The sequence below is a fragment of the Manis pentadactyla genome, chromosome 7, assembly GCF_030020395.1.
Source record: "Manis pentadactyla isolate mManPen7 chromosome 7, mManPen7.hap1, whole genome shotgun sequence".
NCBI lineage: Eukaryota > Metazoa > Chordata > Mammalia > Pholidota > Manidae > Manis > Manis pentadactyla.
In genome coordinates, this window is record NC_080025.1 from 77,856,560 (window position 1) to 77,880,285 (window position 23,726).

At 38.5% G+C, this 23,726-nt stretch overlaps 1 protein-coding gene and 1 long non-coding RNA gene across 2 annotated transcripts in view; one reads left to right on the plus strand and one right to left on the minus strand.

Moving 5' to 3' along the window:
- The window catches only part of COL1A2 (collagen type I alpha 2 chain), a 34,767-nt gene extending 24,580 nt beyond the window's left edge, over nt 1-10,187 (plus strand). The window contains exons 35-52 of the mRNA XM_036894476.2: nt 324-377; nt 477-530; nt 635-742; nt 1,119-1,172; nt 2,016-2,069; nt 3,036-3,197; nt 3,925-4,032; nt 4,707-4,814; nt 5,213-5,266; nt 5,354-5,461; nt 5,604-5,657; nt 6,041-6,148; nt 6,613-6,666; nt 6,791-6,898; nt 7,230-7,488; nt 7,909-8,093; nt 8,744-8,986; nt 9,715-10,187. Of these exons, the coding sequence (XP_036750371.1) occupies nt 324-377; nt 477-530; nt 635-742; nt 1,119-1,172; nt 2,016-2,069; nt 3,036-3,197; nt 3,925-4,032; nt 4,707-4,814; nt 5,213-5,266; nt 5,354-5,461; nt 5,604-5,657; nt 6,041-6,148; nt 6,613-6,666; nt 6,791-6,898; nt 7,230-7,488; nt 7,909-8,093; nt 8,744-8,986; nt 9,715-9,861 (2,022 nt within the window). The 3' untranslated portion in view covers nt 9,862-10,187. The remainder of the gene's footprint in view (nt 1-323; nt 378-476; nt 531-634; nt 743-1,118; nt 1,173-2,015; nt 2,070-3,035; nt 3,198-3,924; nt 4,033-4,706; nt 4,815-5,212; nt 5,267-5,353; nt 5,462-5,603; nt 5,658-6,040; nt 6,149-6,612; nt 6,667-6,790; nt 6,899-7,229; nt 7,489-7,908; nt 8,094-8,743; nt 8,987-9,714) is intronic.
- Nucleotides 9,852-17,617, minus strand: LOC130684284 (uncharacterized). Its single transcript, XR_008998491.1, has 2 exons — nt 16,926-17,617; nt 9,852-12,689 (listed from the first exon to the last, which is right to left on the minus strand). It is a non-coding gene; the product is annotated as an uncharacterized LOC130684284 (long non-coding RNA).
- Between the last annotated feature and the right edge of the window lie 6,109 nt (nt 17,618-23,726).

The window sequence follows — 23,726 nt, forward strand, 5'->3', positions numbered from 1 at the left end:
AGGACTGCAGCAAATAGATCTTCCCTGTAGTCCATCTAAAAATTAAAATGTCCTCCTCCTGGTATTGTGGACACTGATTTATAGTGTCTTTGCAAATGTATGACTGATACCACTTCAACCCCCAAAATGAATACAACATTAAGCAAAGCAAGAATCCACTTCATTTTACTCTGTGAGATGTGTACTAGCTATCTCTTACCATGCAACTGCAAACTCTGTGAAGAGCCCACTGTCTACCATGTTCTCTGTGCTTTCCACCTCTTTGTGAGGTGGGAATATATATGTGAGGCATGTTAACAACTTCACCTTTGGTCCCATTATAGGGTGAAGCTGGTCCTGCTGGTCCTGCTGGTCCTGCTGGTCCCCGTGGTAGCCCTGTAAGTAGAAACCTGGGTCATTTTGGACACCCCGAACTTTTAGGCATTGACCAATCTAAGATTGCTAAGACATTTTCTTAAACCCCTTGCCCCACCTAGGGCGAGCGTGGTGAGGTTGGTCCTGCTGGCCCCAACGGATTTGCTGGTCCTGCTGTGAGTATTCCGTCATGAAGTGAAGGTCAATCTGAAAACATTCCAAGTTGTCAAGCAGAGTAGTTGGAATACCTGAACTATATGTCACTGTTCCTTTCCAACAGGGCGCTGCTGGGCAACCTGGTGCTAAAGGAGAGAGAGGAACCAAAGGGCCCAAGGGTGAAAACGGTCCCGTTGGTCCCACAGGCCCTGTTGGATCTGCTGGCCCATCCGTAAGTTGATTTACTGGTGGTCAACACAGCCTGTGTAGTTACCCATGAAATCTTGTAATTCAGCATATATCAATCAAGTGCCTAATGTACAACAGAGAATATAGCAGAAAGATGATTTTTAAAATAAGAATCAATATGTGTATACCATTTTACTATTTATTAAAGTTTCATAAATATTGTCTTATCTTACTTCATCAACCCCTCCATGACAGTGGTAATATTGAAGTAAGGACATTTATTCTAAATTAAACTATCACTTTTAGTTTCTGGACTTGCTTCTAATAGAGATGGGAATGATAACTTCGAAGAAAAGAGTAACATTTATAAGCACTGTTTTGTGATTTGATCCCATTTTTGTGTTGTTCTCTCCACTTAGGGTCCCAATGGCCCCCCTGGCCCTGCCGGAAGTCGTGGTGATGGTGGTCCCCCTGTGAGTATTTACAATGGACTCTGATAACCTTTCATCCTTCAGAATCTAGTAGGGACAACTTGAAAGTTGCAAATTTGGGGTAAATTTGGAGTTTAATAAGGAGACTCTTGAGATTCAAGTTAACTCCATGCAGAAAAATTCTGATAAGTTACCGTCAGGTTCACAAGCTAGTAACCCAGCTGGGGCTCAGTGCCGTGGATGTTGCCACCTCTGCACCTGAAGTAATAGCCAAAGTTAACCCCAAGAAGTCTTAATTGAGAAAAGGGCAAAATATTTCTTTGCTTGCTTGTTGTTCTTTGGCTGATGCCCTGCTGCTTCTGCCTGGCCAAGCCCTTTCCCTTGGCACCCAGTGCTGGCACACTGACTCCCTGGAGAGCCAGAGCTCCCCAGGAGTGAACCGCCCTGACTTCTTCCTTCTTTAATTGGACAGCAATTAATACTCTTGTCCTTTTGTTGTACTTTCCTCTGTAAACAAAATTACTTATTCTGGTCCATTCCCTTAGCACTCATCCAGATGGTTATTCATGTACACACATCAGTGTATAATAATGGGATAATGTTTTACCTTCTTGTTGTTATAACTATCAGGTAATACGTTAGCATTTCCAAAAGAACCACTAGAGCCTTAATGCAAAATATGCACATTGCAATTTGGCGGCGTGCTGGTAAAGGAGATGTGTGGAGATGGAGGGTCTTTGGGGTCCTATATGAGGCTGCCACTACCTACTCCTTGGTCCATCCTTGGTCACATGTGTTGAGGATTTGCCAGGGGAGAAATGTCCATCTTACCAGAATCCCTGGAGTTGGTGTTGACTGTGGAATTTTAATGTCCTTGGTTCTTAGGGTGCTGTTGGTTTCCCTGGTGCTGCTGGACGTACTGGTCCTCCTGGACCTTCTGTAAGTAAATCACTTCAAAATACATCTTCATTTACTCTAGCCATGAGACCTGGCCTCTAGTAGGAAACAAGTAAGAAACTCTGAAAACATGTGATTAATATTTTGCTATTACTTCCCTGGGCTGAAATTAGTTTTTCTGAACCATTAAGGCAAAAACATCACACATTGTATTGTATATCGGTTTAAAACGCTTTTATTCACATGAACACAAGTCCCCTTGTAGAGGAATGGACTCTCTGTTAGAAATAAAAAACAGATCAGTTTTAGTCACATATCAGATATTTCTATATCTAATTACCCTTTATGGCCAACATTCTGCCTCCATTCTTAAGGTATAATTGTTCCTGAATTTAAAGGTGGTTTGGCCTCTAATTTAATTCTGATTCAGACTCTTCTGTCAGGACTCAAGAGAATTTAATTAATTACCAGGGATTAAGTCTTCCGGTTATGGTTTCAGGGAAAAAAAAATAGCAAAGATGTTGATTTCTTGGAATCCTTTTACAGGTTCATAACAGAAAAATCTTCATTCCCTGTAGGCATTTAATTAAACCTAGTTGAGAGCATATGTGATTCCTCAATTATAAACAAAATGCCAGTATTGACTTTCTTCAAAAGAAATGTGCAGAGTCTCCAAAATCCAAAGTCCTATTCATTTAAAACTAACTCTCATAACTCTATAGTTCTTATGCCAATATGCCAGGTACCTGGTGGCACAGTAACTTCGCGATACTTGCCATAGGCTCTACCTCTGTTGTTCACTTTGTTACAGCCCCAGGAGAGAGAAGATGCTTCTCTCTATATACAAGAAAGAATGTTAAAAATTCTAAGTATCTCCCCAAAATGGACAGGATATTATCTTGTTGCTTGATGTTGTTTGTATTTTAATATCTAGACTTTCCTCTGCTGCTCTCTTCCCAGTCTGTGATGATTAACATAAAGTAAATGACCTTGAACATGTGCTCACAGGGTATCACTGGCCCTCCTGGTCCCCCTGGTGCTGCTGGTAAAGAAGGACTTCGTGGGCCTCGTGGTGACCAAGGTCCAGTTGGCCGAACTGGCGAAACAGGTGCATCCGGCCCCCCTGGCTTTACTGGTGAGAAGGGTCCCTCTGGAGAGCCTGGTACTGCTGTAAGTGATTTCAAACTCCTTTCTTAATATCTTGTGTTGAATTAAAATAAAGCCCTTACACAGAGCTTCAAGTGGCATATACTTGTTGATGAGATTTCAGGTTCTTAAGTGTAGTTCAATTTAGCAAAGAAATCTGTCCCACAGATGCTGAGGTGTCATAGCTGCAGAATATGCTTCGACAGCACTAGGTGGGGATGATGATACATGAGGGCACTCTGGTTTTATCAAAACAACCCTTTAAGCTGTTGAGGGCACCTGACTGGTACCAAAATTAGAACAGAATCCCAGTGCCCTGGTCATCCTTTTACAAATTAATCAATCTCAGTAAGCTATCAATTCCTTAAACATGCATTGCCCAGTATTACTGCTACTCTGAAATGTGCCTTTACTAGACCTGGTTCTGTTAGAGATCAATGTCAAAATTTGCTTCTTAGCATAGATTCTATAAAAATCATTCCACCACCTCAGATGGCTTCATTAACCTCAATCACATGTTTTTTAATATGGTTCAATTCATTTCCAGGAGGAACCAGGTACAAAGAAATACACATACCAGGATTAAACTCATTGTTATCGCTACAGAAAAGATATCCAAGAATATGTCCTACTAACAGGAGGTCTCTAGCCCTTTTCTAAACCGGATAGCTCATTCTCACAACCCTCAAGCCAACCTGTGTTATCACCTAGGTTCTTGCCAGTAATACTCAGTGTTGTTCCTATTGTTCAGGGACCTCCTGGCACCTCAGGCCCTCAAGGTATTCTTGGTGCTCCTGGCATCCTTGGTCTCCCAGGCTCTAGAGGTGAACGTGGTCTACCAGGTGTTGCTGGATCTGTGGTGAGTGTTTAACATCATTCGTTTTCTCATTAACATAATAAAAGATTTTAAAAGCTGCCACTTCAAATGTGACAGATTGATCACTGAATAACTCCACTTAAGATTTTTTATTCATGGCATTTTCTTTATACAGATCACATGTCACTTATCTAAGAAGCTTTAATATCCCCTTACTTAGACACACGCCATAAAGACATAGCTTAACATTATGCAGAATAATTTTTGTTCTTTTTACATGCTTAAGAATGATATAGGCTCTAATTGCATTTACTCCTCTGCAGTATGAAATGCTGGCATCATTTATCCTGTAGGAAGAATGAAACTGAAAGTTCTGAATCATTCCATTAAACATTATATGTGACAGCAACTAGGAATGATCTCATCTCCATAAACTCTTTCGACTGTATGAATTCATTTCACTTGGGAGAGTGGATGAAAGTAGGCTCACTTTTTACAGAGCAACATTCCAAAATTACATAAAGCTGACCATTTAAGTGTGTAGGAGGAAGGCAAGGATAACACTAATGATACTTCTTACTATTTTGTGGCTCATTCACTGCTAATTTACCTTCTCCTTTCAGACTGGAATCTGCTGGCCGGGGTTATTTTAGGAGGGTAAGATGGGCATTCAATCCAATGAGAGGACTGTTGTTTTGTCTTCTCTGCTTTTTTAGGGTGAACCTGGTCCTCTCGGCATTTCAGGCCCACCTGGGGCTCGTGGTCCCTCTGGTGGTGTGGGTAATCCTGGAGTCAATGGTGCTCCTGGTGAAGCTGGTCGTGATGTGAGTCCAACACTTGGCTTGTTAAATAAAACCTAGCAGTATTTCATTGTGTGCAACTTTAAATCCTGAGCTGAGGTTCTCTTGTTCCAAGTTTCTGAGCAAGATGGTCTGTTTCTCCATAATATCTACCTGCACTGACCATTCCTAGTACTGTAAAAGTGAAAAACTACTTGGGCTGGGGTATAGGTCTTTAAAGAGCATACTTTGAAGTTGGCCAAAATATTAAAAACACCTCTAAAAAAATTTAAGTTGGCAAGTTCTTATTCCTACTTTTTAACAGTCAGAAAAGGGGTTCACTACTGAGCACTGGGTGTGACAAAGACAGAATAGCTGAATTACAGGGGCTTGTGGTCTACAGAGCCTCACTAAGTGCCTTCATGGCTGGGGTATCTTCACAGGGCAATCCTGGAAATGATGGTCCCCCAGGCCGTGATGGTCAGGCTGGACACAAGGTCAGTACACCTGTTCATCCATCCCTAATTTAAAAGCAACTAAAACACAGGTCAGATTGATGCTCAGCTTCATTTTGCCTTTTGTAGGGAGAGCGTGGTTACCCTGGCAACCTTGGTCCTGTTGGTGCAGCGGGTGCACCTGGTCCTCACGGCCCCGTGGGTCCCACCGGCAAACATGGAAACCGTGGTGAACCTGTAAGTGTGTCAATACCTGGTCCCTTACTGCTGTCATCCTCATAGGCTTCACTTCTGACCTCCACACTTGGGAACTGTGGGGACCTGGGAGGAGGATCCAGAGTTTGACTGATGAATGGCATTTTTCTTTTCCAATTCACAGGGTCCTGTGGGCTCCGTTGGTCCTGTCGGTGCCATTGGTCCAAGAGGTCCTAGTGTATGTACCTGGGGAAGATTTCTCTACAAACAAACATTTAAGGAGGATCATGCCAAACTGTCTATTAAGAAAATGAATAATATATGGGCTAGACTTCCTATTTTTAAAAAATTTAGTCCGTGTTGAGAATTGCTACAAATAGCTTTTAAATGTCTTCTATTTCACATCTCCTCATGTTATATTAAACAATCACAAAAATCTAGTCACTTTAGAGACAGCTCAACTAAAGCAGATTATGGGAAGAAATGGGAGTAGCACTCGCATGACTTTTAGACCTTTGTCTTGAGTTACCTTTGTAAACAGATCAAACAATGTTTGTGGAGAAGTGAGTGTCATTTTTCAAAGAAGGCAAACGACCTATCTGTCCTTCTTTTTCTTCACAGGGCCCACACGGTATTCGAGGTGATAAGGGAGAGCCTGGTGATAAGGGGCCCAGAGGTCTTCCTGGCTTAAAGGGACATAATGGACTGCAAGGTCTTCCTGGTCTTGCTGTAAGTAAATGTGGACATCCAGCATGTATACTATGGGTCTTAGAGTCCTTCAGCTTAGAACGATCTCCCTCAAATTTCCACTGCTTTGTTCTAAAATGTCTGACGTCATATTTATTTCCCATTCTCTGGCTAATTCCATCTCTCGGAGATAATGCTATTTCGTCCCAATGTGAAAAGCTGAGGGTTAAGGGAGATAGAAATATACATATGTTAAAATCTCCTGGCAACAATGTCCTTCAACCCCATTTAAAATAAATATGATTAGAGAAATGACTAATATTGCATTGCTGAAATAGCTTGTAAGAAAAAAAAATAATTGAACATAATAGACATAATAGGAGAAAAGAGCTCCATTTTACAGTTTCAATTTTCTGAATCCAGAGTCCATTGAAACTAAACTTTTCCATTCAGTTCTATTTATTGACACGTGTTCTGAAAGTGTGATTTCCCTGCTCTCTTTAAAGGGTCAACATGGCGATCAAGGTTCTCCTGGCTCTGTGGGTCCCGCCGGCCCTAGGGTAGGTCAATCTAAAAGACAGTTTATCTCTGAAACAGAGCTTACAACAGGCAGTGAGCCCCAAGCCTCTGCCCCCTTGTGGGGTTTTCACTGGCTCATACAGTCCTGGTGTCTTCCCTCCTCAGGGCCCTGCTGGTCCTTCTGGCCCTATTGGCAAAGATGGTCGCTCTGGACATCCTGGAACAGTTGGACCTGCTGGCATTCGTGGCTCTCAGGGTAGCCAAGGTCCTGCTGTAAGTATGATTTGGAGAAGTAATAATGAGAATTACTAACTTAAGGAATATTTTCTTCAGATTAAACCAGGACAATCATGACAACACATTGAAGTAGTTCCCCACTTTTATATGTTTTCTAAATATGTTAAAATTTTCTGCATGTAGTGAGTTGTTTAAACCTACCCTTGCAAGTATGCCTGAGAGCAAACTGTTACTTTACATGAACTTGATTCTTTTTTACTTAATAGAACATGTTTCTGTGTGATGCTTAACTGAAAACCTGCTGTCATTGATGTCTCTCATTATAACCAAATACAAAGATTCTGCTTTCTCACTTTCACCTTTGTAGGGCCCTCCTGGTCCTCCTGGCCCCCCTGGACCTCCAGGCGCAAGTGGTGGTGGTTATGACTTCGGTTATGATGGAGACTTCTATAGGGCTGACCAGCCTCGTTCACCACCTTCTCTCAGACCCAAGGATTATGAAGTTGATGCTACTCTGAAATCTCTCAACAACCAGATTGAGACTCTTCTTACTCCTGAAGGCTCTAAGAAGAACCCAGCTCGCACATGCCGTGACTTGAGACTCAGCCACCCAGAGTGGAGCAGTGGTAGGTCGAGATGCCCAAGTCAAGACTGACCCTTCTCACAAGCTGACTTTTCAAAATCAGTTCCCACTACATTTAGAATGAAAAAATATTTGGCTAAAAATTGCACTATGCGAAATCATACCCAATTGATGAAGCATTTTCTTCTCCTAACCAACACCTACTCTCAAGCTTCAGTTAATATATATTTTGCCCTTTTCATGTTAATGTGTGCCCTGATTTGATTTCTCATTGAGGAGAGGAGAGAAGGAATCATCTAATCTTGAAAACAGCCATCCTCCTCCTGTTAAATATGGGGTAGACAATATAACAGAATAATAAAAAATGTTACTTGTGGGAATCAAAATCTTTGACTCCTAATTATTAGAATCTATGCCCCATTCACTGAATGATTTTATGGTCTGGTTTTTATTTTCTTAAAAGGTTACTACTGGATTGACCCTAACCAAGGATGCACTATGGACACTATCAAAGTATACTGCGATTTCTCTACTGGCGAAACCTGCATCCGAGCTCAACCTGAAAAGATCACAGGCAAGAACTGGTACAGAAGTTCCAAGGCCATGAAGCACGTCTGGGTGGGAGAAACTATCAATGGTGGGACCCAGGTGAGGAATCCCTCCAAACATTCCTCCCCTACTAAATAGTATTTTTTTTTTTTTAGGATTGTTTACTTTTAAATTATCTATATTTTTAATTTTTTGCCAAAATGGATTGCTATTTTCTCAGGTTCCAGTTCTATCCTGAATTGGACTTTAAAGATGGGTTGATTGGACATATCCATGCAACTCAGTTATTGTTCAAATTTAACTTAATTGATAAGCATTCGAGAAACTGACTAATGTCATTTAGTACAACAAAATACTGGCCAGCATACAGCTCTGTAGTCATGCATACATATTTTCAGAACATGAACTTCTCTAAATTTTTTATCAAACTTTTTCACGAACTTTGCTGAATGCCTACTGGTAGGGGTTACAGAGAAAAAAGAGGTCCAAATCTCAATATCATAGCCCTCTTATCTAAAGAAAAAACATACACATAAAGGTTTATCTGAAATAGGCACCTTTTTGAGGTGACCCTTGGTAACTACTACTTCAAAGACAAGTGAATTGGGTTTCCTTTAAAAGTATCTTTTTCCTAAGGTTCAAACCTGAGTCCATTTTTCCTCCCTATACCAGACTTTTTTTTTTTTTTTTGGTTCTTAGTGTCTGAGTCCTTCTCCACTTAACTGGAATTCTCATCTTATTCTCTGCAGTTTGAATATAATGTTGAAGGAGTAAGCACCAAGGAAATGGCCACTCAACTTGCTTTCATGCGCCTGCTGGCCAACCATGCCTCTCAAAACATCACCTACCACTGCAAGAACAGCATTGCATACATGGATGAGGAGACTGGCAACCTGAAAAAGTCTGTCATTCTGCAAGGCTCCAATGATGTTGAACTTGTTGCTGAGGGCAACAGCAGGTTCACTTACACTGTTCTTGTAGATGGCTGCTCGGTGAGTAGTAGTGAAGTCTGGGACTAGCGTTTATTTGGGTAGAGGGGGCTGGAGTGCCAACTTAGACCACTAAATGAGCACACAGATGAGACACTTAACTGATTTGATCTTTTCTTCATAAATGGATTTATTTAAATTCAGATGGTAAACCCAGACCACTCATCAGGTCTTACCTTCTGAAATTGCCTGCAGTACAGAAATGCACACTCTGTACATGTATTAGTTGTTCTTCTTTTCACAGGTTTCTTAAATAATAGTGTATGCCCATGACTTAAAATTACTTTAGGTTTAAAGGGACCAAGCTATAATTTATAGCTATGAGTCTTTTATTCTACTTATTAGTATGGCCTACAATTAATTTTTCTTTATCCTTTTTCTACAATATGCTATAAATTGAAGAAAAATTAAAATTCACTAATACCAGTACTATATACTCACCCAAGGCTCCCTGATGACACACACATCCTTAAAATGATAATGTAGGAACAAAGCACTTGCAATATGTATTAAAATGTTTTGTTTTGTTTTTTTTAAAAATAGCAGCCTGGTAGGAAACCTCCCCCTAGAGGTACCCCTGATGCTGCTATTTCAAAGACACACTTCTTGATCTGGGACACGTGTCTTCAAAAAAGCTGAAGAGTGATTCTTATAATATCTAAGATTCAGATGATATTAGATGCAGAAATAGTATTGCTTTATGTACATTTTTTTAAATCTCTTTTAAACAGAGAAAGACAAATGAATGGAGAAAGACAGTCATTGAATACAAAACAAACAAGCCATCTCGCCTGCCTATCCTTGATATTGCACTTTTGGACATCGGTGGTGCTGACCAAGATTTCATTGTGGACGTTGGCCCAGTCTGTTTCAAATAAATGAACTCAACCTAAATTAAAAGAAAAAAAGAAATCTGAAAAAAACTTTCTCTCTTTGCCATTTCTTTTTCTTCTTTTTTAACTGAAAGCTGAATCCTTCCATTTCTTCTGCACATCTACTTGCTTAAATTGTGGGCAAAAGAGAAGGAGAAAGATTGATCAGAGCATTGTGCAATACAATTCAATTAATTCCCTCTCCCTCTTCTCCTCCCCAAAAGATTTGGAATTTTTTTCAACACTTTTACACCTGTTGTGGAAAATGTCAACCTTTGTAAGAAAACCAAAATAAAAATTGAAAAATAAAATAAAAACCATGAACATTTGCACCACTTGTGGCTTCTGAATATCTTCCACAGAGGGAAGTTTAAAAACCAAACTTCCAAAGGTTTAAAACTACCTCAAACACTTTCCTATGAGTGTGATCCACACCATTAGGTGCTGACCTAGACAGAGATGAGCTGAGGTGCTTCTGTTTGTTCAAAACACAAAGGTGCTAATTAATTGTATTTCAGATACTTGAAGAATGTTGATGGTGCTAGAAGACTTTGAGAAGAAATACTCCTCTGTTTGGAGCTGTATTCTGTATTTTTTATTTGATTTAGCATCATTATTTTACATCTTACCCCCAAATAAAAGTATGCAGATCCTTTGCCCAACATTGTCCTCTCCTTTAAATTCAGCATTTGTTCTTTGCCAGCCTTGTTTTCATCCTCTTCCATGGTACCAAAGAAGCCTTGTTTCTCAGACAAGCAGAGAAACTAAATTGTACCTATTTTGTATATGTGAGATGTTTAAATAAATTGTGAAAAAAAATGAAATAAAGCATGTTTGGTTTTCCAAAAGAAAACACTGAGTAGAATTCCTTGCTTCTATGCTCTTTGCAATATAAGAATGGACTATAGCATCTCTACCAGACATTAGACTAAGTGTTTCTCATTAGGTAGAAACTATGCAAAAAAAGGCAGTTTGGCATGGCAGAGAATAAGGATCCAGAAGACCTGTTCTGACTCTGTTCCTTGTGGCTGAATGACCTAGAACACTTCATCCCTGAGTTTTGATTTTCCAATTTACAATATGAAGAAGAGTCCTTCTCTGAACTAGTAAACATTTGCCTTGCTCAAAATACATAATACTTAAGCAACATGGCATTGTTGACCTAAATTTACTCTAAGCAGAGGACCATAGAACCTTTTGGTTTATTATCCATTAAACACTTTGAAACAGTGGCTGAAAGTTGGGCTATGCACAATTAATACTATTAACTAAAACAGTTTCAAATATTCAGGAAAGATGCCATACACTTAAATCTGATGCAACTGAGTACAATGCCTGTTAAGAGGTAATGTGTGTGCTGTCAATCGGCATAGACAGTTGTGGATAATAGTACCATGCACACCTACCTGCCAAATCAAGTTCATTTTCCTCCACTGTACCTTTCAATGACATCTTTGATACACTTAAACACAGTAATGTGTCAAGTAAAATGTTAAGATTCATTTAGAGCTTACTTCCTGTTCAGAACATAATTGTGATTATAATATTTGTCTCCTGAAATAAGTCATCTCAAGACTCAATTAGTTTTAAAAGAAAAAAACTGAACATGACAAAAAATCTAACATTAACACTAAGAAGTTTGTAAAGTTTACCAACCAAATGATAACTTCAAATTATGGTCCTTTTACTACTTGAATCAGAACACAGGAATGCTTTTTAAAATGTAGATTCCCAATTCTCATCTACCAAATTAAGAATTAGTAAGGAATCAGTATTCTTAAGTACTCTGCAAAATTCCAATGTGCACCAGTTGGAAAACCACTGGATAAGGTGATTTCCACAATCCGTAGCTCTAACATTTTGACTGGAAAGAATGAATCAATATACCTGAAAAAATGATATAAAGAAAACTAAACCCCTGTGATCAAATTAGAAATCCTCATTGAAATGGCCAAGGCAAACTTTCATAATAAGCAGTTAGAAATCTCCAGATAAAATATATGCTATACCCTCAGGTTTGCAATATAAGAAACAACCCTAAGTTTGGCATAAAGAAGGGGAAAAGAGAAGAAGGAAGAAAACCAACATTTACCAAATACCAACTGTGACCCAGCTATGCTAGATGATGATGATAATGACCTTTATCAAACTGAGTTCAAAGAAGCAGATTTCCTAAGCTAACAGTCACCTAATCATTTAATCATCAGTGGGAGACCTCAAGAAAATAGCCAAATAAATAATGGTATATCTGAGAGACAACAATGAGGAAATAAATAGTGGTATATCCATTAAATACCAATGAGGAATTAACAATGGTGTATCTAATAAATAATAACAAGAAAAATAGTGGAAAAGTTTTGGAATCACAATAACATTTATGAGGATGATTTAACAAGAAAAAATGCTTAGAATGAAACATCATAATCTTTAAAATATAATATTCAAATACACTATCATTAGAAATACATTAAACATGCATATAAAAATGCATATAAAAAAGGGCAGGTGTATTCATGTAGGAATGACAGGAATGATTTTTATGCCTACAATTTTCTGTAATGTAGTGATATTACTTCTGTCATTTACAACAAATTTACTCTTCAAAATAATGTGAAAAGAAATAAGCAGTTAATAAATGGAAACAACCCTACCTGAAGAGTAGCCATCTCCAGGGAAAGGATGGTCAACCTCCCTCCCACTTATTTTCTGACGGAGGAGAAGCCTAGCCTAAGAGTATCACTCACGGTGTCCCAGCCACTTTGGGGGACACCAGAGGGGGCTGTACAAAGCCATACATACCTGGCAGCAGCATCCTCAGGGATCTCGCAGTTCAGCTGCAGAGGGAGAATAAAATAATGTGTGAACACAGTTTTAAAGGAAGTATCCTCCAAGGATAGCAGAGGATATTATTAATTAATGAGAGGGAATCTCAGGAAATTAATTTTAGCCTCATGCAGTAACAGTGATATTTGGATCGAGCTGGCCAGCTCTTGCCAGAGATCTCCTTTCACCTTCAAGCCCTTTGTCTGGCTAAGCACTTCTTCTCTGGAAGCCACAGAACAGAACAGCCTGGGACTTACCAAGCCAGGAGGTCCACTGTGGGTGTTCCCAGAGTCTGGACAAGGCACTAAAGGCTTGACCTTTGCATGACGAACACCCTCTTTTGACACTAATCAACAGGCCCCAGGGACCCTCCTCACAACATTTACTGAACCTTGGTCTTATGAAGGTCAGCTGCCTCTAACTTGTGCCAGTGTGAGAGGGAAGGAGATTGTCTGTGAGAGAGAAGGAGCAGGTAGCCAAGATGGGGGGAGGAGACATTAATCAAGTCTGGCAAAAACAGTCATTTAAAATTCTAAAATCAATACAGCTAATGCACTGGCCAAGAGCAAAGACACATGACCAATGATGAACACATTTATTATCTTTAATGTCGAAAGACTTTTTTCTGCTATTCCACCGAATATCACTGAAAAGGAAGTTCAAAAATTGGATTATATGTAAGAAAAGTTGGAAATGCCACTTTGGGTCAGAACAACAATCCATCTAGATGAGTACTTTGCCTTTGACAATAGTACCAAGGGAAATTTGGGAGAAAGAGTGGTTGGCACTTCCTCGAAGCCACCTCAAAACTCCCATTTAATAAGCCATTATAAATCTTTTTTGTACACAGATGTATCTAAACCCTTCCAGAGCCCTCTATCCATTTTGAAATATGTTGGTATTACAGTACCAACAGGAGAGAGCTAATGCTGAATTGTTAGCTCAGCTTCCTGACCCTCTGGTCAAGTAGTGAAAATACGTTTTTGATCCCTGTGTCTGGATCAGCCAGGTGCAGCTGTGGGGCCACAGACATCCCCAAACGATTGACTTATCCCTGCGGGTTAGTGAAACAAGCACGTAATTTGTGGTCAGCAGCCAGGATTATGAGCACTAGCCCTTGGGAAAGTCTTTTAAGTTATCTGAAAATTTGGTTAACATACCTGCTTTCAGAGATTTCATCACCATACCTGCTCCACCTACCTTACAGACCACCAGCAGGACCAAATGGAGCACGTGTGCAAGCACTTAGTGAAGTGTGGGCAAACATCACTTGTCATGATTAAGTCAAAAATTTCTAGTAACTGATAGACACCTCTTGATTTGATCTTCTACCCTAGGCCCTCAATTTAGGGACAGGAGAACCTGGAACTTAAATTTAATTAGCCCCATGCTCTAAATTGGTAGTTATTTCATATTTAGTCATGCTTCTCTACAGTAAAAATGTGAGCTCCTACAACTAATTTTGTTCATCTATGTATAAATATTATAGATGTACTATGGTATTCATACATTATGTGCCATACAAAGCCTCCTCAGAAGAAAACTTTCAAAGACAGCAAATAAATACAAATAGAAAATTTCATAGTCCAGTGGATCATCTCGCACACACCCTGGGGTGCATGCACCTCTCCACACCCCATTTTAGAGATGACTGCTGTAAACAAGGATTCATGATGGGCTTTAGGGGAAGACAGAGCACCAAAATAGAGTGCTAAATTTTGTGTGTATGTGCATTTTTCTTGGAAAAGGGTCCACAACTTTCTTCAGATATTCCAAGGAATCCATAACCAAAAAATATGTTATGAACTACTACACAAAAGTAGTATTACTTATTCATTAAACCCTAGGCTTTTCTGAACCATGAGTTTCATATCTCATCTTGGGTCTTGTACTCAGAACCTATGTGGCTTCTTCTATCATAAGACCTGAGAGAACTAGCCAGCTCTGACCCAACTTAAAATAAAGGTTTGTCATTTGTTTGCCCACTTCCCTGCTGTGGATCCCCTTTCTGTGCTTTAGGAAGGCGTGGCAGATGCTTTATGACCCAGCCTTGTATTTTACAACATCAAAACGAACTTGTCCACAGACCTCTTCAAATGGGAATAGACAAACTCAATAATGGAGATTGATTAATGAGTTATTCCTTTTAGGTAAAATTTGCATGTTAGTTATATCTTCTTTAAAAAAGAAGCTTTAACCTAAAAGGGATTGCAGTTCCTGGCACCATCCAAGGTTGTAAGGACAATAAATGGAACATGGACCCTCAAAACAGCTCATAGAACCAAATGTCTACCCCTCATCTGGTTGCTCCCAAGTAGAGCTATTATTCTTAGTCTACACATAAGAGTGATTTTGTCTAGAAGTACCAATCCTAATAGGTTCTAGAGAGGTATCCTTAAAGCTGCAATTCACTACATATTTAAAGAAATTCATAAACACAAACTATTACCACTGAAGCGAATGTTTTTTCTAGAGCAGTGTTACTACTGGTGTCCAATGACTTAATTTACCATAAACAGCATGGGGGGAAAAACCCAGGAACAATTTTTTTAATCGAATCTATTAATGACAGGCAGGATAAGGAGACCTACTGAACCACTGTGCTGCTGAGTGGATGGCCTTTTCTCCCTGTGGGATGTCGCTTCAAGTTTACTGCTCCCCCTGCTGACTGGTTAATAGAACACCCCAGTCTTTTAACTGCCGCATGCACACCATCAGGGAATGAAAACTCAAGACTTCCGAGGGGAAGATAGAACGGCTTCCTGTGCTTGCTTCCTGTCTGCCCCAGAAACACAGACTTCTCTCCTGCTTCCATTGCAGCCCACCTTCCTGCCCTCAGTACTCACTTTTTTTTTCTTACTCTCTACAATTTATCCTTAATATATCTCCAGAGGAGCTAGTAAATGGAATCACAAGGAGGCAAACATAAGAAGAATGGCCTTTGGGGTGAGAAGAGTTGTCCAGTGCTACAAATGTTGCCCCAAACTGCAGTGAATGACCCTTCAGGATTTAAGCAAGGGGTTTTAAGGATTATCTAGAATAATAAATAACACAAGGATGTGACAGAAAGAACAGGGGCTTATGAGGCAGAAGCAGAGCTATCTGGATTTAAATCCTGTCTCCACCATATCCTCATCTTTTAGAAAAGGGATAGTGATGACTCTACCCACTGGACTGTTAGATGAGAAAGAGGAATGCCTAGCAACTTGAAAGAGTAGACACTCACCACCACTGCTATCATTATTCCCAGAAGGCTAGGTCTTTCCTTGAAGCTCTTAACTTCATTGCCAAGAAAAGTAACTACCTTTCCACAAGTACTAACTTCTCTGACAACTGTGGCCTAAAATGACAGCACATCTACAATTCAATTACTCTTCAGTTTCTCCTACCACAGACGGATTCCAGAAACTTCCAAATTCTCACTATTTTGGTGAGCCCTTCTCCAAAATCCAAGAAAGGAAGTACTAAACTTTTATTAAAACCTTGAAAATCTCTTCAATTTTTTACAAAAAATAATTCCACCTTAACCATTAAAAAAAAAGTAAAATTTCTGACAAAAGGAACAAATTTGCAAAACCAGTCTTCCCTAGGCCATTCCATGCACCAAATTTTAGAAAGTTTTCTGAGCTTAGAAACAGCCCTTTTGCTTATTTAGAAGCCAGTTCTTCTACAGAAATGGACTATAACTCATACATGTCCAAATTAGCCAAACTCCTGACACTTAATCTTCACAATCTGATTTTCTAAAACTTTGTCTCTAGCACTCAAGTCCTAACTCAAGAGTTATCAGCAAAAGAAGTGATCATAATTATTAAATTCATGTCCTTTGGGAAATTTCTTGGCCTCTATGAATTTACTCAAGGGCTTTAAACACCATTAAATCACCTATTATTGCCTGTACTTTGAATGTCTATATAAGTAATGTAAGTGGATCCACTTTAAAGAAACATTGAAAAACCTTTGATTATAGTTATTTCTGACATGGTTTTTCTATCACTGATTACAAGTCTCCTTTCCTTTGTAATATATAAGTATAAAATAATTTTTAAAACTTTATCAATGCAACTAAATTAAAGTTTCCATCCACTACTTTGCTCATCATTATAGGATATGTTCCTAATCAAATGAATAAAAAAAGAACTTCAGATAACACCTAGAAAATTGCACATTTAGCCATTTCTCTGGGTTATTCGTAATGAATACTTTTAGTTACTGCTAGGCATGCTATTAAAGTATAGTGAACTTACTGTCAATTTGCAGTTCCGCATATTTTCTTAGATGTTCATCAACTGAAATCACAATAAACACTACCTTTGCCGCCATAAATTATAAGAAGAGCCTTCTTTTCTTCTCTCATGCTTGGGAGGGCTATCTATCAAACAGAGTACAAAGTCCACTAAATCCTTTGAACCTTTGAAGAGAAAAAGACAAATCAATGCCAAAAGTGATGAGCCTTCTCACCAATACACAAATTAAACTGTGTATTTTGTAAGATTTACAGCGTAACTGGGCTTCTTTGTGTTATCACTTTTGCTAGGTATCTGTCAAGTGAGTCTAATTCAGTAAAATAGATTGATACATTGGGAAAAATCTCTAGTCTCCATTCCAGGTTGGGGGAAAAAAAACATGCAGTTTAGTCACCCTATACCACTCATATTATGATTTAATTGGTCTGGAATATTGTTTTAAAACTCCCTCGGTTATTGTGATATGTAGCCAGTCTTGAGAAAAATTGTACCAGACTAAAGCCACAGGATTCTGAAACTTTCCCTTAGAGTCACTGGTAAAATTGGAAGTGTGTGCGCACATGTGCCTTTTCTAGGAAGACAATGTGCAACGCTTCTCAAGGTTTGTCCAGACCTCACACAGTAAGTACCTCCCAGAACTGCTGGGAGTGGAGCCAAGATATCTGCATTTTCAGTGAGTACACTGAGGTGATTCTCATGTACTCTCAAGGTTTGGGAACCACTGGCTTATTTCTGTCATCATATTATTGACATTCTTGGATGATTATGTGCTCCTCTCCCCCAAATTTAGGACTAGAGTTCTAAAACCATGGGCTCTCTAAGCTGCTTTAAATGAGAACATGTAATGGCTCATTGAACAAGTGAGCAATTAATTTGGAATGGTTGCAGTATTAAATGTGATTACTTATTGCAAACCCAATTAATCCAGTCAGGAGGAATGTTAATTACAAAGGAGTATGGAAATTAGCATGAGTGCATGACTAAACACCTAAATTCTGACCTATTATATTGTCTGTCTGGTAAATTACTTTAAAAATACTTCCATAGGAAGTCTCATGAATATATGTGTATGTGGGCAGTAAAGTAACATTAATCCACATTCCAAGACTGATTAAATAACCTTGGAAATACCCTAATTAGGGAAATCCAAGCTTAAGAGGTGGCTACTCTGATATGTCAAATAGCATTACTGAAAGCTATTCCAGGAGATACATTAATCAGTATAAAAGGTGTTAGAAATAAATTTTCATTGTTGAAATAGAGGTCTTGGAGATATATAACTAGCTAACAAATATTTAATATTAATAAAATTTGGGCTAAGCCTTGCTATACTTTTAGCACATCACTTTAGCAAGATTGACAAAACATAGCTCAATCTACTTTTAACTACCAGAGGTTACCTAGATTCACCTGAAACTTTTGAATTACTAAATTGTCTTAGATAAGTTCACAAAATGACTTCAAAAAACTATTGGTAACTGGCAGAAGATGGCCAAGAAAATGACACACAAAGCAAAACTATTTGGTTTAAAAAAAAAATGGAACAGTGTCCCAAACAATAACTATTTCTGAGCAATGCAATATCAATTAAAACAAATCCAGATGTAGTGGAAAGCAACTGGGAAGGCTTCCAAAGCTCTCAAGAAACTCTCCCTCCTAATTTGGGAATAGCCAAGACTAACTAGGTCTGTGTTTTTACAGTCCTACCATCCTGGGCATAACTGAAAAGACAAGAGTTAGAGCCTCAGCCAAGCTGAGCCTTTCAACTCCTCTCTTCTGAGAATTTAAAACTACAAGTGGGGAATGACAGAGATTGGGAGCCACTGCAGTTGAGGCATGCCAATGGCAGCACCCCAGAGATGTCTACGGACTTCAGCTGATGAGATCCCAGAACAGTTCAAGGTTTTTGGTTGTTCTTTGAATTATGAAATAATCCAGTATCCTTCCACTTCTTTTTTGCTTAAGTTAGAGAAAGTTGGTTTCTAATACATAAAACAAAAAAAGTTGAACTCATACATCTAGTAAACAGGATATGGCAAAAACAGAGGAATATAGGGCAATCTAAGTGTAAGTAGATACTTAGGGTAGTAGGAGTAAGAACCAAAAATTTGAATGGTTTTAAAGAAGTATCCAGAGAAACAACATTGTCTGGATGGAACAACAATCCTCCATTGCTTTTTTATGTGTCCACAAAATGTCTTGCAAACAAAGGCACCAGTGCCCTTCAGTCTGGATTATCTTTTCAAGGATGGTCGTACCGTGATAGTGACTAGCCTTGTAGGAGACAGAGAGTGCCTCGCTACAGAGTGGAGTGCAGGTTACTGTTCAGAATAGAAAGATAATGTTTCTCTACAGGGCAAATACCTGGCAGGTCGCCTGCAGCCCACTACAAAAGATTGGGGTTCTCTCTGCTTGGTGTTCCTCAGTTGTGACACATCCACCTGGGTTGTTCTGCATCATCCCCATGGGACTTGAGGGCAAGGGTACCTGAAGCAAACATACAGCTTCTGTTGCTTGCCTTGCTGTAATAGCTTTTTGTCTATGACATAGAAGTTAAACGTCTTCTGCCAGCATCTATTAAACTATGGAGGGTTACATCTTAGCTTTAGAGAAAATTTCAGGCCCTTTACAGTTCATGACAAACAATTAGAGGAAGAATCCGTAACAGAATGACACTGCATCAGCTCTGTATTCCTGTCTTTTCAAGTTGCCTAGCAACTAGTTGGTCACCATTGATCTGACAATCTGCAGTAATGAAAGACCACACTATGTAGAAAAGTGTGATTGATCTCTACGTAGGCAACAGAGATGGTCTGATTTATCTCTGTACCTCCTTACCACTTAGTCTAATACCTAAAGTAGACTGTATACTCGATAATTTTGTGAACAAAATATTAAATGAAAGAAATAACTATAAAAATAACAGCTGGGATATGTATGGGATTATAACTAAGATAGTTTTTAATCTGTATCACAGGTACTTTTCCCCAGAATCTTCTGTTTCTTCACATTCACTTAATAGTAAATAATAAGAGACCCTCTCAAGGAAGCTCAGGTGACAGGGCCATACATAGAGAAGTAAGAGCAGGAAAAGTAAACAGCCTTGCTGAAACTGGAGCTGGCTGGAATGTGACTCTCTAAGGTGCTTCAGTATTCTCAGGAGCTGGAATTTGTGACTCTTTTCTCTACAGTTCCACCACTAATCTTGTTCATTCATATTCTGCATGTTTGCCCTTTCAGAGTTACTATTAATTGGCCATCTATTTTTTTAACTTGCTATTCTAATTCCTTATGGAGAGAGTCTGGTGAAGTTCATAAATCCCTTGGCAGCCTATTAACTGGTGACCTCTGAGCAGACATACCATCAACCATGATCACTAGTCATGTGGTATAACACACAGCCACCTAGGCATCAGCAGCCATGGGTGGGGGATTTTTAAAGGGGGCATGAAAGGCCATAAGCAACATCTCTATTTGAATGTCTACAGCCTATCTATCCTTCTCACACTCTTCTATCACTTCTTTCTCCTGAAAAAAAAGAGTGCCCTATTTCATGTGGTTTGAGGATTTTTAGATACAGATGTAAAATACAAAGTTTTCAAACATTAAACTTAAAAGAAAATCTTGCTCCAAAAAACTTGGTGTTGCAGGGTGTGGGGAACAAAGAACCCAGATTTTTAAAAAAAGATAAAAGGTTATTAAACATGCAAAAAAAATGTTCAACTCATCTAGTAATTAAAGAAATACAAATTAAAACTTTACCTGGTCTGTGGCTATGCTTCTTTTTAAAATTACAGTGTTTCAGCCAAAAGATCAGTCTCATATATAATTGGCATGAGAATAAATTGGTACAAAATTTCTGGAGAGTATTTGTCAGTATGTATCAAAAGCCTTACAAATGTTTTGACTTTTGACCAGTTATTATCCTACACCCAGAAACGTACCCTAGGAAAGAATCCTTGATTTTTCTAAAGACTTTTGAACAACAAAGTCGATATTAAGAGTGTCTCATAAAGCTGTGAGACCCTAGTTTTCCTTCCACTGCCCAAGTCAGAACAATGCATAGCTGTCCTCCAGAGCAGCACTGGGGGGAGAGCAGGGCCAGTCTGAAGGATGAGCACACGAACCACAGAAGTCTCCTAACTTTTGACAAATGCCTTGGCTGTTTGCAGCAAGAAGCCAACAGAAGGAACCAGGACACTGCAGCTCTCAAAAAAGCCACAGCAAATACACTCTTTGACCTGGCTCCCATGACTAAGTGCCAACCCAGCACTCTGAACTACAGGTGTCATGTTCACAAAACACCAAAAGGTCGAACTAAAAATGTATGTTTTATTGCCTCCTCTTCCATTGAAGGGAATCCCCAGTTGGTTACTGTGAAATCACATTCCCCTTTCTCCTGGATCTTATCAGAGGGAAAATGGTAAAAATGTCAGAAGGAAAGGCTACAACAGCAGGCAGTACATGTGCAAAAATAATGGCTGATGCTCATGTCCTGTCACAGGTGCAACAGTTGTCATAGCTCTACTTATAGCAAAACATTGGAAATTAACCAAATGTCTATTAATAGTGGATTGCATAAAGTAGATATGGCACAGCCATATGATAGATCGCAATGCAGTTATTAAAAATGTTCTCAAATAATATTTAGTGATATGGGGGAAATTAGTAACTACACATGAAAATAAACAAGCAGATTATAATAAAGTTGTGTCTCATGCAGGAGATAGGCTTTAAAATCAGCACATGACAAAAAAAAATTTCACGTAGTTAATATTATCCTCAAAACTCTCCCAGTTGGATACCAAATACCATAACTTCGTCAGTTTTTCTTCTTAGTATTACAATAGATAACCATTTCTGTGATTGAACATCAAAACAGTAGGCTTGAATTTAGACCATGTCATAGGAAAAATATGAATTTTTACCATGAGAGTCACAGTCACTGTAGCAAGATGCACATACTGTAAGAGCCACTCAGAAATTGAGACTGATTAAGGAAACAGCAAATTCCTATCCCCCATCTAATCTTATTCCAGGGCATTTACTCATGAACAAAATGAAGGGGAAATTTAAGAAAGTGATTTGATTTGCTGTCTTTCTTACACGCATGCAGAACAGAATTCACGTTAGTTAAATGTGTGTAGTGATTATCTGCATAAAACATTATATACAGTATAAGTCCAAGTTTGTTTTAAAAGTCCCATTTTATACAGATATACATAAAAAATTCAGAAGGGATGTAGGCAAAAAAATTAATAGCCATCATCTCTAATGAGATTATGGGTATTGTCAGGCTTTTTTAAAACAATTTTTCTGTATTTTTCAAAGATTTTTAAATGAGCATTTAGTTTTATGATGAGAAAAAATAGTGATTGTTTTTAATCATAGATATCTGTAAGCCTTATTTTATTAGAAATGTTTAACAATATATAATTTTTCGTATGCATTTTCTGTATCAAAAGAGCAAATCCTTGGTTAAACAAATTACTGCTAAACATGACTGGAGTATAAGAATACACCCATAATGAGGGAGTGTCGATCAACAGAATTCTATTAGTCTACCTTGGTAAAGCATCATACTAGGGACTATTGAATAGGGCACAGAAATAGCCTTTTACACTGAACTGGACATTAAAATGTACTTTTCAAAAGAAAAAGAAGGATCTATCTATATATGGATTATGTAAATATACAGAGTCTCTACCATATTACCTCATGGGTGCCTTCTGAACTTCCATGAAATCCTGCCCTTTATGCCTTTACACACTTGCCTAAAATTTCATTAAAATACCTACTAAAGCAATACTTTCTCTGCTTCATTCATAAAAGATGCATAGATGCATTCATGTAATAAAGGAAATGTCTCACTGAAACACATATATCACTCTAGTAAGTCTGTTTTAGTGATTGAAAAAAAAATAAATGTCTCATATGAGAAGGATTTAAAAGACAGGTCAGTTAAAATAGTTCTTTGATTATGTAAAATTACTGGTAGTTGATCCATTGTGTCAGATGTGAAATGAGATTAAACTGTAAGAGTAAGTTTTAAATTCTCAGCACTAAACTGAATTAATAAATTGAGCAAAGACATGGTTCAAATAGGATTGAAAGGTTCTGCTAGAGCCAGACTGTTTAGATCCATTAGCAACACAGCTATAAAGAAATATCTTACCAGAAAGCAGTGTAGGCTGTGGAAAGTTAATAGTACTAGACCCTATCTTGGTGTAGAATTACATGGAAGGGATTAGGAAGTGAGGGGAAGGTAATTAAGTAGAAAGAACAGCCGGAAAGTACTGAAAAGCAAAACATCAGATGGTCTGAGGTTTAGCCCCTCACCATCTGTTGGCAATCATCAGAATTTATTTGGTCTTATTGTGTATTTACTTTGTAAAAGGAAAAAAAAAATCATTCTACTGAATGAATAGGTGAGATACAAGGTGAATGCCCATTATAACAGAGTTCATTATTACTGCAAGTAAATGAATTCCCATTGCAGCATAACAAATACAATTAATGTAATCTAATTGTTTCATCTTTGTCCATGTCCCTGACATTAGCTTCATAAAAAGGTTATTGTGTTTTTCTGGCCTTTTGTGATTTAGTTGGAAAGCTATGTCTGTAATTTTACTGTCATTATTTATTGTATGTCTGTCCATACAATTTGCTCTTGTAAATTTCTGAGCAACTGCATGTATCCATTAGGAAAGTAGGTCAGCTAGCCACTTATGGTTCCCCTCCTAATCGGCCTCAGCATCTGTGATTTCAGTATCAGTGAAGGGCGTTATTAGCTACCCCACT